This window comes from Protopterus annectens, chromosome 9.part0 (genome assembly GCF_019279795.1).
Source record: "Protopterus annectens isolate FY-2018-M chromosome 9.part0, PAN1.0, whole genome shotgun sequence".
NCBI classification, from domain to species: Eukaryota; Metazoa; Chordata; order Ceratodontiformes; family Protopteridae; genus Protopterus; species Protopterus annectens.
This window is the reverse complement of record NC_056743.1, coordinates 481,342,049-481,358,010: the sequence shown is the minus strand read 5'-3', so window position 1 is coordinate 481,358,010 and position 15,962 is coordinate 481,342,049. Positions and strand designations below refer to the sequence as shown.

The window sequence follows — 15,962 nt, the reverse complement described above, 5'->3', positions numbered from 1 at the left end:
TTTTCATTTTCAAAAGGTACCATCTGCTGAACACTATAGATGGTGTTCCAGTGGAATGCTTTAATATTTTCAGAGGATAATTGGCTGTAACGAGATAACAGCAGACCATCTAGTAGAAAGGATCACTACAGGGAAACTATTTACAGGCAAAATTGTTTAAATTATAATTCTAGTAGCTTAAGGATAAACATTAATTTCTTTAGTGTTTGAACAGGTAGCAATTATCCAATCATACTTAGTTTTAACTGTGAACTCTTAAAAATTATTAGATAAAATAGGAAGAATTTTTCAAGCATTTGTTTCTCGGCAGAACAGAATAAAATTCTTTACATAACTAATTTCACTGTGCACATTGAATAAAAGTTTTTGGACTTGCAGAACAATTTCATAAGCATAGCATCCTTTCTTTGCAAAATTATCTTAAAATACTGCGTATACTATATATAATATCTTTTTTAGGGTACAATATCTGAGAGACCGATACAATATATATGAGTTGAGGCCCTGCAGCTAAGGTGTTAGCATTTTTAAATCAAAGGAAAGGGTTTAAACACTTAAGCATGCTACAGTAGACTTATTCAGTCACTGAATAAAACTTTAAACTTGGAATTTTTAAGTATGGTAGGTACATTTGACAGAAAAAAAGCAAAAGTAACTGTGATATATTTCTCAGCTTTCCTTGCTTTCACAGAATCCCCGATTTTGCCTAATGTCTGTGATCTGTCCCCCCAAAAAAAATTAATTTTTTTGGCAAATCCACTAGGACTGCAAACGATAATTAATGACAGACATTTGAGTTTAAGACTTCAAATCCTTATGGAAAGGCATGCAATGCAAAACATGTTGTTTTAGCAAATTTCTAAGTTTGTAAGCGCAATAATTCAACTCTGACACATTAGTTTTTAGGTTTGTCCATATTTCTTGAGGTTGAGAGGTACGCAAGATAATCATGAACATAGTATGTAGACACACATAGGCTTTCTGTGCAGTTTGCCGATGTTCAGTACCATGATTCATAGACATGGATCAAAGTACTAAACAGTGATATAGAGTGGGATATCTCTATTATAGCAATAATCTCCACGCAATTAGGTGAGTAATGCTGCATGGGCCCACAGTTGGCGTGGTTTCCGAGACCAAACCAGCCGAACCGATAAAACCAACCAGTCCACACCCAGAAGCATTCATCCACACTTATATTTATTATGCTATTATAGAAAAGAAACTATTAAGAAAAAAACTGGTATAGTATACTGTAATACCTGTAGTATAATACTGTCTGCCTCCGCGGATGTCTTGGTGCATCAGCGCTACAAAAGGCTGGGAGAAAGCTGGGCAAAAAAGCAGTTTTTTTATTGTTTAAGTGTTTTTTTTATGTTTTATGGCTAGACAAAATGGGTTTTAAGATGAGGAGACAAACGCTGTATTATAAAAATTCTTTCGCTTGTTGCTTACTTTATTAGATCTCCTGTCGTTGCTTTTGAACTTGCCGTTAGCAAACCCCAAGGTCTGGTTTCTTTTTTCTCCGTGCATTTTAAGAACCTGTCTCGCTATAAAATAAATGGGTGCTTATCTTAAAGCTGATCAAAGCGTCTTACTATGTTTTATTTTACTATGTTAAAGCGATCTCACTATTGAAATCCAATTCATAAAAAGTCAGTTTATTAAAGAACCTTTTTCCATTAGTAACTTCGAAGTCAGGGAACCCGGTTTTTAATCCGTAGTATAATTATGAATAATGCACACATTCATAGTGTATATTATGCACTACTCTATTAAAGACATTCCCAATCTGTTTCATGTTTTAAAAAAATACAGTTGCTATAAAATTCCAGTTTTAAAAATCTCAGTGTAAGGTTTCTTGGATATTTTCCAGTGCATGCATTCAAACTGACAGATATCTAATGCAACAGTATGTATTGTTGTACTATATAATTAATAAAGGATGTGTCAGATACATACCTTATTAAAAGTCTCTTCCCTGATGTGTTTTGCCCCACTCTCATTCCTAACACCATTTCATAAAGAATTGCCATTAATTAGGCACAATGGTATACCCAAGTTCATTCCAATATTATTAGACTGCAGGTCATGGTCTCACTGTCAGATGCATATCAGCTTAACTCTATAAAAATGGGAAAACTGTGATTGCAGTAGCAGGTTTTCCTGCACCACAGGAACTCCAGTACCTATAGAGCTTTTCCAACCATGCAAAGGAGTTATTACTTTTGTTTTACCTTAGCACACTTGTATGCTACTACATGTTCATTACTGAAAGGATATCTGCACTATAGCATCAGTTTGTATGCAGCTGGTGTCCCCTTAGTTACCCCACTGGGACCAGTCCATACACAGATGGTGTACCCTTTTCATAACCATGTACAGTCCTGAGGAAGGGTAATTTACACCTATGGTAGGTAGATGGTGTATGGTCTATACATAAATGGGTAAACTATGTATAATGTTGTTTTCCATTGTGTACAATTCTTTATGAATCACAAAGGACTTTGGTATACACCTACAGTTTGTATTATATAAATGTTTTCTGCTTATTAACTGATGGATAGTATTGACATACCACTCAGGAGAGTCACAAGGTTGTTTAAAAGGGAACCATATTAAGTAACTATGCATAGAGATGTACATCTGAACACTCGTATTAAGATTAAAATAAAACAGTGCACAAAATACACATACAGGCATACAAAGGTGAAAAGCGTGACTTTTGTGATATTGTTTCAGGGGTTACAGCAAAGAATAATATGGGTGTGTAGTACAAGAGATACATTAGGTTTTGTACTCAGATATAGTGCCATGACAAGCTGGTGCAGTGAGGGGTACTGGGTAAATGTCAAGATACAGCTAAACCCTTGAAAATACAAACACGTACATCATAATGTGTTAAACAGGGCAGCAGAAAATATTACATAGGTAGTAGGACAGCAAAAGATGGACAAATAGCAATGACATCCACTGTAATTCATGTCATTGATTTTATCTCCATTTTATTCTGTTTGCATATTTTCATGCTATATAACCCACACTATTGTACATCTCATTCTAATTTATCAAACTAAACATCCAGTGAAACTGTACTGTTCCAAGAGCTACCTTAAAAATTGGCACTGTGTATTGCGGACAGGATATTTTTACAAGGGTATAGCAGGATTCAGCAGAAAGTTGTTATAGATTAATTTATATGTTATGCAAGGCAGGAATAATTACTTAGTCATGATATGAGTACAGTGTTTCTTTTTTGTAGGACATTGATTCATAAAGGATTTTAAATACATGCAAATAAAATAAGAGGATTTACTGTGTGTGTGTGTGTGTGTGTGTGTGTGTGTGTGTGTGTGTGTGTGTGTGTGTGTGTGTGTGTGTGTGTGTGTTGAAGACAAACAGTTTGTGAAAGCAAAAGAAACTGTAATAAATCTTCCTAAATGATATTCTACTCTTTTGGATTCTAGTGTAAAACAACATGTTGATGTATGTCTTACTCATAACATTCACTGTTTATATTTTGAGATCAGAAACTCGGTGTCATTCCATTTTGTGGGTATAATTACAGTACATTAAGGAATTATTGCATCACTTTTTGTTTTCTTTCTTTGTCAACAGGATGATGATGATGATGGACTACCCAAGAAAAAATGGCCAACAGTAGATGCATCATATTATGGTGGGCGAGGGGTTGGAGGCATTAAGAGAATGGAGGTAAATAACCAACATTGCTCTAACAAGAAAGGAAATGTTTGCATAACAAATCATTCATCATGATTTGCTGTTATTGATTTTGACTGGGTATTCTGCCAAACACAGTAAAAGGAAAACTCAGGAGGTGTGGACTTTTTGCACTTTGGCTAGGATATGGCATCCTGTTTTGTCAGTTCACAGTCATCATTTGACTCATATGTTTACTCTGACATTTTTTAACATTATGTACCAGTATTGCACAAATTACTACATGTAGTATATATGAATTCCCAGTGAAACTACCAAGTTCTGTTATGAAGATGATACCTATAACTTGTCCCAAGTACTGAAAACAAATACATTTTGCACATTAAACAGTACAATGTTATTCACCTACAGAATGTATAAGTAAGCCAAAAAATATGCAGTTAATGATACTATTACTACAGATGACATATTTTATCAATTTTCTGTAGTGCTTTAATACTTTTTAATGCCTTCTCCTAGATTTCTCCTGAATTCCTGCATGGTATAGCCAGTGCACAAGTCTGTACATTAAAATCATTTTAACAAACAAATAAATGTTTATTGTGAAGCTAACAACATTATCCTGCAATATTAGATAGGAAGGGGAAGAGTTGCAAATAATTTTAATTATTCAAATACTGCATTAAACCGAGTTTCATATCCTGCATGTGATACGTTTAGTGTTGACACAAAGAGAGAAACAAATGTATTCCAGCTTATAATCATAACAAGCAAATTTCTTCACAGCTATACCATCAGTTAGGCCTGTTCTACACAGATCAAGATTTCTGTGAGAAGAAAGACATATTTTCAAGGCTGTGTTTTTAATCTTGTATTGTTTTTTAATAGTATATACACGCATACATACAAATGTAAGACAACACTTTTATAGTTAAAAAATATAGTTCATTTTTAAATAGAAGTGTTGTACTTTCATGTTATATTTATTAATGGCACATGGTCTGACTTGCAAATACCTAAATATGTATATGCAAGATAAAACTCAAAGTGCATCTTGGACTCTGGATGTTTTTTAAACCATGCCATCCCCCCCCCACACACACACATGTACAGACACACACACATGTGCTTTTTTCGAACAATCATAAATGCTTACATTCACTTGCCTGATTGTTCTAAATGTATACTTACTTACTTTAATAAAGTAAAATGTGTGCGTGTTTTAAATTTAGTGTTGAAAATTTTTCAAAGAAGGGAAAGAGAATTAACTAACTGAACATAACAAAATTACCAGTTTCAGAACACTTCACCCTTAAAAAATATTCACAGTAGCCAGTTGCAGCCACTTGACTGTATACACCTCAAATGTCTAACTATGATTAAAAAAATGGCCACAGTAATGTATTCCAACTTGGTTTACAGAAATGCTCACTAGTCCTACATAGCCAGACTAATGACTGTTTAACTTGATCAAAACAGCAGAGTCATTGTTCATAGGTAGGTACTAGGCTATCTGCCCGAGGGCATTTATAAGCCCAGCCAGAATGTGTCAGCTTTTGCCACCCCATTGATTAATTAACTGAGCCTCTGTCAAGAAGAGCCAGTGAAGTGATCCCAGGGGTGTATTTTCTGTTACCCATCCACTCGTCAAGGTTTCTCTTGAAGAGTATTAGTGAGGGGTTCTGCCTAATGTAGTTAGGAATTTTGTTCCAAAGCATGGGGAGTCTCTGTGACAGGAATCTATCCTCCAGCATGTTCTATTTATTGTTGTGGTGAGGTTTAGCTCACTAGAGCGAGTGGCTCGCAGTGACTTGGATTTTTTTAGGTGGAGCATGTCCATCAATTCTGAGTTGGACATATCTTTGTAAGTAAGGCAGAGATCACCTCCGAGTAAGCAATATGCGAATGAGTACATCTGGAGTTATTCCAGTCGGGCTGCATAGGACATATGTTTGAGGCCAGTAATCCTCTTGGTGAGGTACTTTTGTGGTCTTTCCAGCTGTTTGAAGTGGCTTGTGAGGTACATCCCAAATGGGGCATTGTACTCTATGATGAGTCTGATGAGTGACGAGTACAGGGGCACTATAACCTCTATTACTAGATGCAAACCCTTTAGTAATGAGATAGGCTACATAAAAGGATTTCCTAACTACTTTGACAATATGATTGTCAAAGGAGAAATTACTATCTACCTGGGTCCCCAGATCTCTTATTACCTCTTCTGTATTAAGGGGGCTGCCACTTATGTGGTAATTCATGGGTGTTTTCTTTCTCCCAAATGGGATGAGTATGCATTTTTTGGCATTTAGCTTGAGACCATGACTTTGACACCAGGTGTCCATCTCAGTAAGGCCCTTCTGGAGAATGTCCATGTCAGCCGGAGAGTCAATTATGGCTCCCAGTTTGCAGTCATCAGCGAACTTGGTTAGCCATAGTCCTCCTGTGTTTGCCTGTACATCTGAGAAGTATATGCCAAACAGTAGGGGTCCCAGGACCGAGCCTTGTGGGGCATCACTTGTGACTGGTTTAGAGTCGGACCTGGAGCCTGTGTGAGTTCCGTCTGTAAGCCAGCTGGCAACCCATCTCATGACGTAGGGGGTTATGTTCAGGCTGGTGAGTTTTTCTATAATTCCCGAGTGGGGGAATGGTGTCAAAAGCCTTGGTGAGGTCAAGGTAGGCTGTGTGAACTTCCTTCCTCTCATTTATGGCCTTGGTGACGGTCTTGAAGTCAACCAGGTTTAGTAGGTATTATCTGCCCTTAACAAAGCCTAACTGGGTCAGGTCAAGTGTTTGGAGGTTCCCAATGTCTTTGTTAATGAGTTCCATGATGATGCACTCCATAGCCTTGCAGACCAGGCTAGTCAGGCTTATGGGGTGATAGTTACCAGGGTCAGTTGTGGCCCCTCCTTGTGGCGTGGAATAACCGTTGCTATGCGCCATTCTATGGGCACATAGCCTGTGGAGAGGCTGCAGTTGAACAGTGCGTTTAGGTGGGGGGTTAGTTCGTTCTGTAGTTCATGCAAGATGCAGCCTGGGACACCATCTGGCCCCACTGATGCTGTGCTTTTGGCTTTTGAAAGGGCTGTTTTCACCTGTGCATCTGTGATTTCCGGGACACTACACTTTTCCGGTATTGTTGTCGGCCCTTTTGGGGGTGAGGAGGGGTGAAGTTTGCACTGAATCTATCTGCCAGGATGTTGGCAACATCAATGGGTTCAGTATATTTTGTGCTATTATGCACTAGCTCAGAGCATATCTGTAAGTTGCCACTTAGATTCTTGACATAGCTAAAGAAGGCTTTGTGGTTATCTTTTAAATCCTTGGCTATTTTTCTTTTGAAGTTAGCCTTGGAGGATTTTATGAGGGACCTTAGTTTCTTACTGATACTGATCAGGGATGTCTTTCCTTCTTGGGATTTGCTTTTTTTCTGAACTAGTTTCCTCCTCCTATTGTATAGCCTGTTTATGGCAGGGGACCACCAGATTGGTTTCCTTCTCTTAGAGGAGTGAGTCTTGGTTTTGCTAGGGATGGCACAATCCATGCATCCTTGTAGGTGCTCACAGAGTGCATTTGTAAAGGTTCCTGCATCTTGGACACCATTATCCTTTAGCGTGGGGGCTGTGAAACCTACCACCTCTGTCTTAAGTAAGGTAAAGTGTGCTACATAAAAGTTTTTCACTGTGGTTTCTTTGGTTGGAGGTGGTGTGGTGTGGACATCCAGAGTGATTAGTTTATGATCTGATCTAACCAGTGATGGGTTGACCTCTGGTGTGGAACACCTGTCGCCCATGTTGGTGATGACCAGATCCAATATGTTTTCACCTCTGGTAGGGGAATTTACCAGCTTATCCAGGGCATTTGAGTTGATAAATTCCAGAAAGCGCTGGACCTGGGAGTTTGTACTTGAGTAGTTTTCCCAGTTAACGGTAGGGTAATTGTAATCACCAAGTATCAGGGTGTTTGGTAGGACCTTCATGTTTTCCAGTGTCTCCAGAAAGGCGGAGTGGTGGCCCTGGGTCATGGAGGGGGATCTGTAGCAGGCCACAATTTGCATTGCAGATTTGCCTGAGGCTAGCTGCACATGGATGATCTCAAAGGTGTCATGCTGCGCCACTAACCTGGAGGTTTCCTTGATAAATATGGATACACCCCCTCCTTTTGTGTTTTGGTCCATGTTCTGTGGCCAAAATGTTTGGTATGAGTTGTAGCCCGGTAGTGCTGGGGTGCTCTCTGGAGTCTTGAACCAGGTTTCAATTACTGCACAGATGTCAACGTTCTCCATAATGAGGAGTGCTTCGAGCATGTGTATTTTGAGATTTAAACTCCTGACGTTGAGTAACATAACCCTCATTTTTTAATTTGTGCTGTTTACAGAGGTAGGTTTGACTTTTGAACCTTGCCTAAAAAAGGCACTATGGGAGCAGCAAGAGCCTTGGCCAGTATTCGAAAGCCTAGGGGTGACAGGTGCAAGCCATCTCTTGCGAAGCAACGAGGCTTGTCAAACATGTCATACCAGGCTGACAGACACTCGATCCCCTTGGAATAACACCAGCTTAGCCATTTATTGAAATTGATAATTTTTTTCCTTATACTGCAGTATCATTCTTAATGAGGGCAGGATGCTACTCAGGGTGATACCTGCCTGGGCTACATGATTAGAGAGCTCTTCCATGTCTCTTTTCATGCAGTCCAGGGAGGTACATCTCAGGTCATTCACACCAACATGAACAATGACAGAGTCATATTTGTACTTGTTCTGGAGTGACCTGAGTGCTTGTGTTATCTGGCGGATTTGGGCTCCCAACAGCCAAGCTAACAGTAACCTTCTCCTTGTCCGGCCTAGTGAGTGGGACGTTAGTGTGCCTGACTATAGAGTCACCTATTACTAGTGTGTTAGGTATGTTATTTCGCCTTAAGGGCTGTGATTGTGCGGCACACTGATTTTGTGTTTTATGTTTTGTCTGGTTTGTGACAGGTTTGTGTTATCCCTAGACAGTCCATGTAACCAGTAATTGTATCCCAATTGTTGATTATATACATCTCAGTTGTCTGAACATGGTAAGAATAAATAATAATTATGAACATAACATAATTCAGGGTCATTTTGCACAAACATACAACAGCCACAGTAAAGTATTCTAATTTATTTCACACAAATGTGCATTAGTCCTGTAAAGCCATTCTATTTAAACTGAACAATCAAGAAGGTTTAATTTCTTAATCTGAATTTTAAATTCATTCTAACAGTATGTGCCTTTTTTAGCTAAGGTCTTTAAGCCTATATTACTAATTCCACTACATAGATGCAATGCATTATGGTGATTAAGTGGCTTAACTGTTGGTATTAAACCCTAGTTCCATTCTTATCAACTGAGTGTATATCAGGCTACTTCAGGACTTGGTTTTGCATTAAGGCAGTTTCAGGCCAGTCAGCTTAGAGGTAAGGGTCTAAGAATTCCATAGTTGTTTGCTGTGGTATTTTAAATGACTGTTGCATTGGAATAGTTCCATTTCATACAGTAAGAAAGATGTGTTTTCATTTCTTGATCTGACTTTCAAATTCATTTTAACAGTCTGTATGTATTTCAGATAAGCTCCACAATCCTATATTGGTAATTTCAGCACATTGTTGCAATGAATTTTTGCTGTTTAGTCATCTAACTGTTGGTATTAACCCTGGTGTCATTCTTACGTATGCCAGGCTAGTTAAGGATTTGTCTTTGCACTATGGCAGTTTAGAGCTAAGGGTATAATTGTTTTTACCTCCCACCCAGTTGTAGTTGCATTCTTAAACCCAGTGTATCTGTTGTTGCCTGCCCCATATTATAATTTAACAATATAAATGTCCTTCAAGAATGCAACTGCAGTCCTTGCATATGGGTTGTCCTGCCTCAGGCAGCCCTCGGTCGGCCGGATTCCAAAGTCTTCATGTAGGGCAGCTATGACAGGGGCCGTCATACGTAGACATGCATGGTTGAAAGAACAGCCATTACCAGATCATGTTAAAGCAAAGCTTCTAAATGCACCTCTGGAAAAACACAAGCTATTTGGTGCTAATGCTCAGGATGTGTTGAAATCAATTGAGGAAAAGGCTAAATCAGTGCAAACAGTCAAGGATTTCCTCCAGGTTCAGCCACCTAGGTTCAGCAGGAATTGGCCTTCTAAGAACTGGTCCTTTCCAGACACTGACAAGTTTCAAAGGGGAAAAAACAGGCGTGCCCGAGGAAGAGGGCAATACAGAGGCTCCTACAGGGGACGCCAATGGCAACTGACTAATCAGAGAGGTGGCGCAAGGACTTCCCCTGCTCCACAGGGACAATCACAATTACTTGACTTTGACACCGCCGACCAAGGCTCAAAGAGAAGCACCTTTAGGTGGAAAATTATCCTTATTTTCAAAAAATTGGCACATTTTAACAAAGGACAAATGGATTCTGGACATAATAGACCAAGGCTACAGGTTCCACTTCCATGCTTTACCAACAAGACAAGGCATGCCAAACCTGCCACAAAATCAAAGGGCAGAGGCATTCGAACAAGTTTCAAAGCTGAGACAAATCAAAGCAATAGAAAAGGTTCCTCCTCAGGAACAAGGCCAGGGATTTTACTCAAGACTGTTCCTTGTTCCAAGAAAAGAAAAGCAATGGAGACCTATACTGGACTTGTCCGCTCTGGACTTGTCCGCTCTGAACGCTTTTCTCATTATACCAAAATTCAAAATGCTGATGCTACAGCAACTCCTTCCCATGCTGGGCAAGGGGTCTTGGCTGGTTACTCTGGACCTCAAGGAGGCATACCTGCATGTCCCAATCAGACACAGTTGCAGAAGATACCTCAGATTTCTTGCAGGGTCAGAGCATTATCAATTCTCAGCATTGCCTTTTGGCTTATCTACTGCGCCCAGAGTATTCACAAAATGCCTGGCATCAGTAATTGCACACTGCAGACTCCAGGGGATACAAATATACTCTTACCTGGACGACTGCCTTATACAAGCGGACAGCAAGCAAGCCTTGACAAAAAACTTGAATTATGTCATTCACTTACTACAGGCTTTGAGATATACAGTCAACTTACAAAAATCAAGACTACTGCCATCCCAACAAATAATTTTTCTAGGAGCCAAACTAGACACAGAATCACAAATGGCTTACCTCACAGAAGAGAAGCAAGAACAATTACCGCATTACTTCAACAGCCTAGCAAAGCTCACCCAGATGACTGCAAGGAAAATCCTGCAGGCCCTGGGTTTCATGGCATCTTGCATTCTACTGATTCCACTGGCAAGACTACACATGAGAAAATTACAATGGTACCTAAAAAGTTTATGGTCTCAACACAGCCACAACTTAGAAGCAATTATCCCACTCATCCCATGTCTACAAAGGGAATTTTTGTGGTGGGCCCAAGCAAGCCAGTTAAACAAAGGTATGCCTTTCAACAAACCTCAAACAAGACAAACCATTACAACAGACGCCTCAGACCATGGATGGGGGGCGCACATGGAGGGCAGATGTATTAAAGGGCAATGGACTCCCCCAGGAAGTACATCTACACATCAATCAAAAAGAGATGTTAGCAGTAATGCATGCAATCGAGGCCTTCAGAAAATATCTTCAACAAGGTCATCTACTAATAAAGACAGACAACACCACTGTTATGTGGTACATAAACAAGCAGGGAGGTACTCATTCTTACCCCCTTTGCAGACTAACAATGACTCTTTGGGAAAAGTCCCTGAAACTGAACATACAGCTGCGATCCCAGTTTGTTCCGGGCAGGGACAATGTTCTGGCGGACAGTGTAAGCAGAAACATCCTGGATCCACACGAATGGATGTTGCGTCCAGACATTTTTGCACAAATAACTCATGCATGGGGGAGGCCGGACATAGATCTCTTTGCCTCCCACCTCAATCATCATCTGAAAAAGTAAGTTCTGCTCGAGGTCACACCATCCAAAAGCCTGGAGAATAGATGCTCTCTCATTCAGCTGGAACTCTCTAACAATCTATGCATTCCCACCTCTACCATTAATGACCAAGGTGTTACTGAAGATCAAAGCAGAGCAACCGAAAGGCATCTTAATAGCTCCAGATTGGCCAAGACAGCACTGGTATCCATTACTAAGGAGCATAACTTGCACCAAGCCGTGGCCCCTGCCTCAATGGCCTCCACTCTTGACTCAGCACAATTACAGGACGGTTCATCCCAACCTGCAAACTCTGCAGCTGACAGCTTGGAGGGTGCCATGATTTCTTCCCATATCTCTCTCTCCAAGGAAGTTCAACAGATATTATTGGAAGCGCGCAGACCTTCCACCAGAAAGACTTATTCAGCCAAATGGAAGAGATTCAACATCTGGAATACCAACAGGGGACAGGATGAATCAGTAATGAGCATCCCACAGATATTGGAATACTTGGCAGACATGCTGCATAATGGACTTTCCTATTCTTCCATAAAAATACACGCTTCAGCAATTTCAGCAAAATACAACACTGATCCACCTGTGTTTTCACATCCTTTGCTAAGACAATTTCTAAGAGGGATAAAGAATATCAAACCTCCCAGAAAACCACCAGTTCCTGCATGGGACCTCAATTTAGTGTTGGAAAAATTAACTCTTCCTCCTTTTGAACCAGCAGCATCTTCAGAATTGCAATTTCTTTCCTGGAAAACAGTTTTCCTGTTGGCAATTACCTCAGCAAGAAGAGTTTCAGAGATACAGGCCCTCATGGCAGTACCTCCATTCCTCATTTTTCATCAGGACAGGGTTTCTTTAAGAACCAATCCTTCTTTTATGCCAAAAGTGATATCCAGGGTGTCTCTAAATAAAGCAATTCACCTGCCTACTTTCTTCCCCAATCCTCAAAATAAAGGGGAAAAGCTGCTGCACACTTTGGACATTCACAGACAACTACGCTACTACTTGGACAGAACAAAGGCCAACAGAAAGTCTGACCAACTATTTGCAGCATACGCTCCTGGAGTGCAAGGAAAGGCAATTTCCAAACAAACAATTTCAAAATGGATTGGACATTGCATCAGATTCTGTTATTCTTTCCATGGAAAGGGTGTGCCAGCCAATATCAGGCCACACTCCACCAGAGCTACAGCCACCTCCACAGCCTTCCTAAGAGGGGTGGCTACAAAGGACATTCTAGAAGCTGCTACATGGAGCTCCGTGCATACATTTTCCAAGCACTACAACCTGCCTTTATATTCCAGATCCCGAGCAGGCTTTGCTTCGGCAGTCCTGCAGGGCATTTTAGCTACACCATCCTTATCTTAGAGCCTACCACCCCCAGCTTGGCTATGGTATTCAATCCATGTAAGGACTGCAGTTGCATTCTTGAAGGACATAGTACAGTTTTGTACCTACCATAAATGTAGATGTCTGATAGATATGCAACTGCAGTCAGGTTTTCCCTCCCTCCTACCCCTGTGTATTGGGTCCACTTCCCTCCTTTTATACTTAGCTGGGGATATGTTTTATGGTGTATCTGTTTATTGCTATTGTGTATGTCTGGAAATTTTATCCAGTTCTAAATTTAGCCTTCCTTGGAGGGCACCTGGCATCTGGGGCAAGAAACACTGAGGAAGATGGTGTCGGCTGATGCTTTTATACCCCAGCTGCTCTGACGTCGGGGAGGAGGCGACATCAGCCGACGCCGGACCCAGACTTTGGAATCCGGCCAACCGAGGGCTGCCTGAGGCAGGACAACCCATATGTAAAAACTGCAGTTGCATATCTATCGGACATCTACATTTATGGTAGGTACAAAACTGTACTTTCTCTCCCTCTCCCCATTTATTGGCTGTTGGTTATAAGCACAAGTGCAGTTTTGCAAAGTCTTTCCTCTTAAATTATTCACCAAGCTAAAAGACATTTGATAAAATTGTTTAATACTGAGTGCACTGAATCTCCCAGAGTTCTGTGCTGGGACCGCTGCTATTTGGCATCTACTTTTGTGAAGTAAAATCCAATACCAAAAAGCACTGGCTAAGTTTGCAGATAACTGGCAGTTAAGAGCAGTCTTTGAATCCCCACATGACCAAGCCATCCTGCAGGAAGGTTTGTCCCAAATAAATAACTAGTGCCAAAATAATGGACTAAAATTAAATGCCAAAAATGTATTATTGTATCCTGTGGGAAATCGTCTACTCCAGTGATTTACCACATTGATCAAATGCTTCTCCTAAGAGCTGACCCAGTTCAGGATTTGGCAACTTATATGGACAGTGACCCAACTTCTGACCAACATGTGTCCATTGTTGTAAGAAAGTCCTTCTATATTGTACAGCTTATCAACAAAGGGATGTCATTGTCCCCCTTTACTCAACTTGCATTAGGCCAGTCATTGAATATAATGCCCCTTTTGGCATGTATCTGTCCAGACACATGAAACTAGATGCCCCCAGAAATACCTTACTAAAAGGATAAAAGGCCTAAATAACATGTCCTACATGGACTGACTCAAAGTCCTGTCACTGTACTGGATATCAGCCAGACTGCTAAGAGGTGGCCTGCATCCTCAGCCGCATAAAATAAAAAATTCAACCCTGTCAGTATTAAAGCACAAATTAGATCTATGAATGGGAAACAGAAAATTTGCCCCAGGACTAACCCCTGTGCTACTAATGAACAGAGGCAGCTCCTAAATACTTTATCCCATACATGGGTCCCCTCAAAGTATCTATGGTATGATCCCATTTACTCTCATTAGAGTTAATATATAATTATCAACGGACTTCCAAGATGGCTGCACATTGAGTAACATCTTAATTTCAGCTTTCCCAGTGTGAAAGCAGAAACTCAGAATAGAGAGCCAGTTAACTCATTTTTGGGCAAATTTCAGTAACTGGCTAGTAGGTGTACTGCCTAGGTGCCATCAACAGTCTCTGATCTGGTGTAACAGTATCAATGTTGCACAATGTATTGCTATTTGCTAAAGTTAGTGGAAAACTAGTATTGCTTTAGCGCATGAATGTGTAGCATCTGCACATCCTCAGTGTCTGTGTGTGTGTCTATCCATGTGCTTTGGATAACCCCAGCACCTCAAAAACATGCAGCAAGTAAAATGGAATTCTTCCCATCTCCCTGAAGGAGAACATACAGTGCACCTGTGAGAGTGTGTGTGTGTGTCTGTGTCAAAAAAAAATCACTGATTTTCATCTGTGTACAAATACAATAATGCCAAGTCAATACATAACCGAAAAGCAGTAAAAATCCAGAAGTAATTAAATCTCAAAAGTAAGGCATTAGGTACAGAACATTCAGACACTAAGTGTTTCTAGGAGTCTGGTGGCCCCAACAACTCATGCTGTATAAATGGATTTTGACCTGGACTTAATAGTGGCCTCTTCCCTCAACCGTAAGTATTCTAAAATCAGCCCTGCTTAGAGATCTGTACACAAGGTCACTTTAGGTTGTCAGAAGGGCTGGTGATGGTGAAGTGCTTACTTATTTACTTTTCATCACAATCAGTCCTTAGAGTTATGCACAGGAGGCCATTGTATCTTCTGTTCGGGATGGGAGACAGTGTAGTCATAGTTTGTTTTACTTTTGTCACAGACCTCAGAGGTGTACAAAGAAGGTTTCTATAGCTTGTGTAGGAGCAGTGTACTGTTAAGGCATAAACAAGTAGAATATATGACTGTAATTAATTACTTTTTCACTTCCTCTACAATTACACATCAGGTACGTATACAGATGGCTGCCTTTGGGTGGTAAGGGTGATGAGTGAATAGGTATGCTATGTGTATACATGATAGTAGTTACTTGAAATACATGACTGTGGCCATTTGAACCTCCACTTTTATCCCACACTAACACCAGAGGGATGCACAGGCAGTGATTTTTTTTAGGGGGTAGGTAGGCCTTATTCCCAGATAGGATTTGTGTATCTTCACAACAACTTTCTTGGTAGTTTATTGTGAGCTACTAATTTGTCAGCTATAAATAATAAACCTTGGACACAAGTTATGTCTTCATTGAAAAAAAAAATAAGACAAATTCTTTTCCTACTGATGATTTTTGTTCAGACCACCACTGGATTAAAAGGTTTGGAAATTGCTCTAAAATGCATTCCAGGACACCTATAGTCCTATGGGTTCTGAGGGCCCTGTCTAATTGAGTTGTTTTCTGAACAGTTATGACTGTACTGTCTTGATTAGAAGATGTGTGTTAAAAAGATACAAAGAAAGGTAGAGCTGAACAGCAACTCTGAATTTCTTTTCATTTTCAGATAGTTTCAAATCTTTTTGGGGATACAAAAT

The 15,962-nt window shown here is 40.2% G+C and overlaps 1 protein-coding gene across 1 annotated transcript in view; it reads left to right on the top strand.

The window, feature by feature from the left end:
- ANTXR1 (ANTXR cell adhesion molecule 1) overlaps positions 1 to 15,962 on the top strand; it is a 1,493,128-nt gene that overhangs the window by 1,271,304 nt on the left and 205,862 nt on the right. Inside the window, exon 15 of the mRNA XM_044083028.1 lies at positions 3,619 to 3,714. Within this exon, the coding sequence (XP_043938963.1) occupies positions 3,619 to 3,714 (96 nt within the window). The remainder of the gene's footprint in view (positions 1 to 3,618; positions 3,715 to 15,962) is intronic.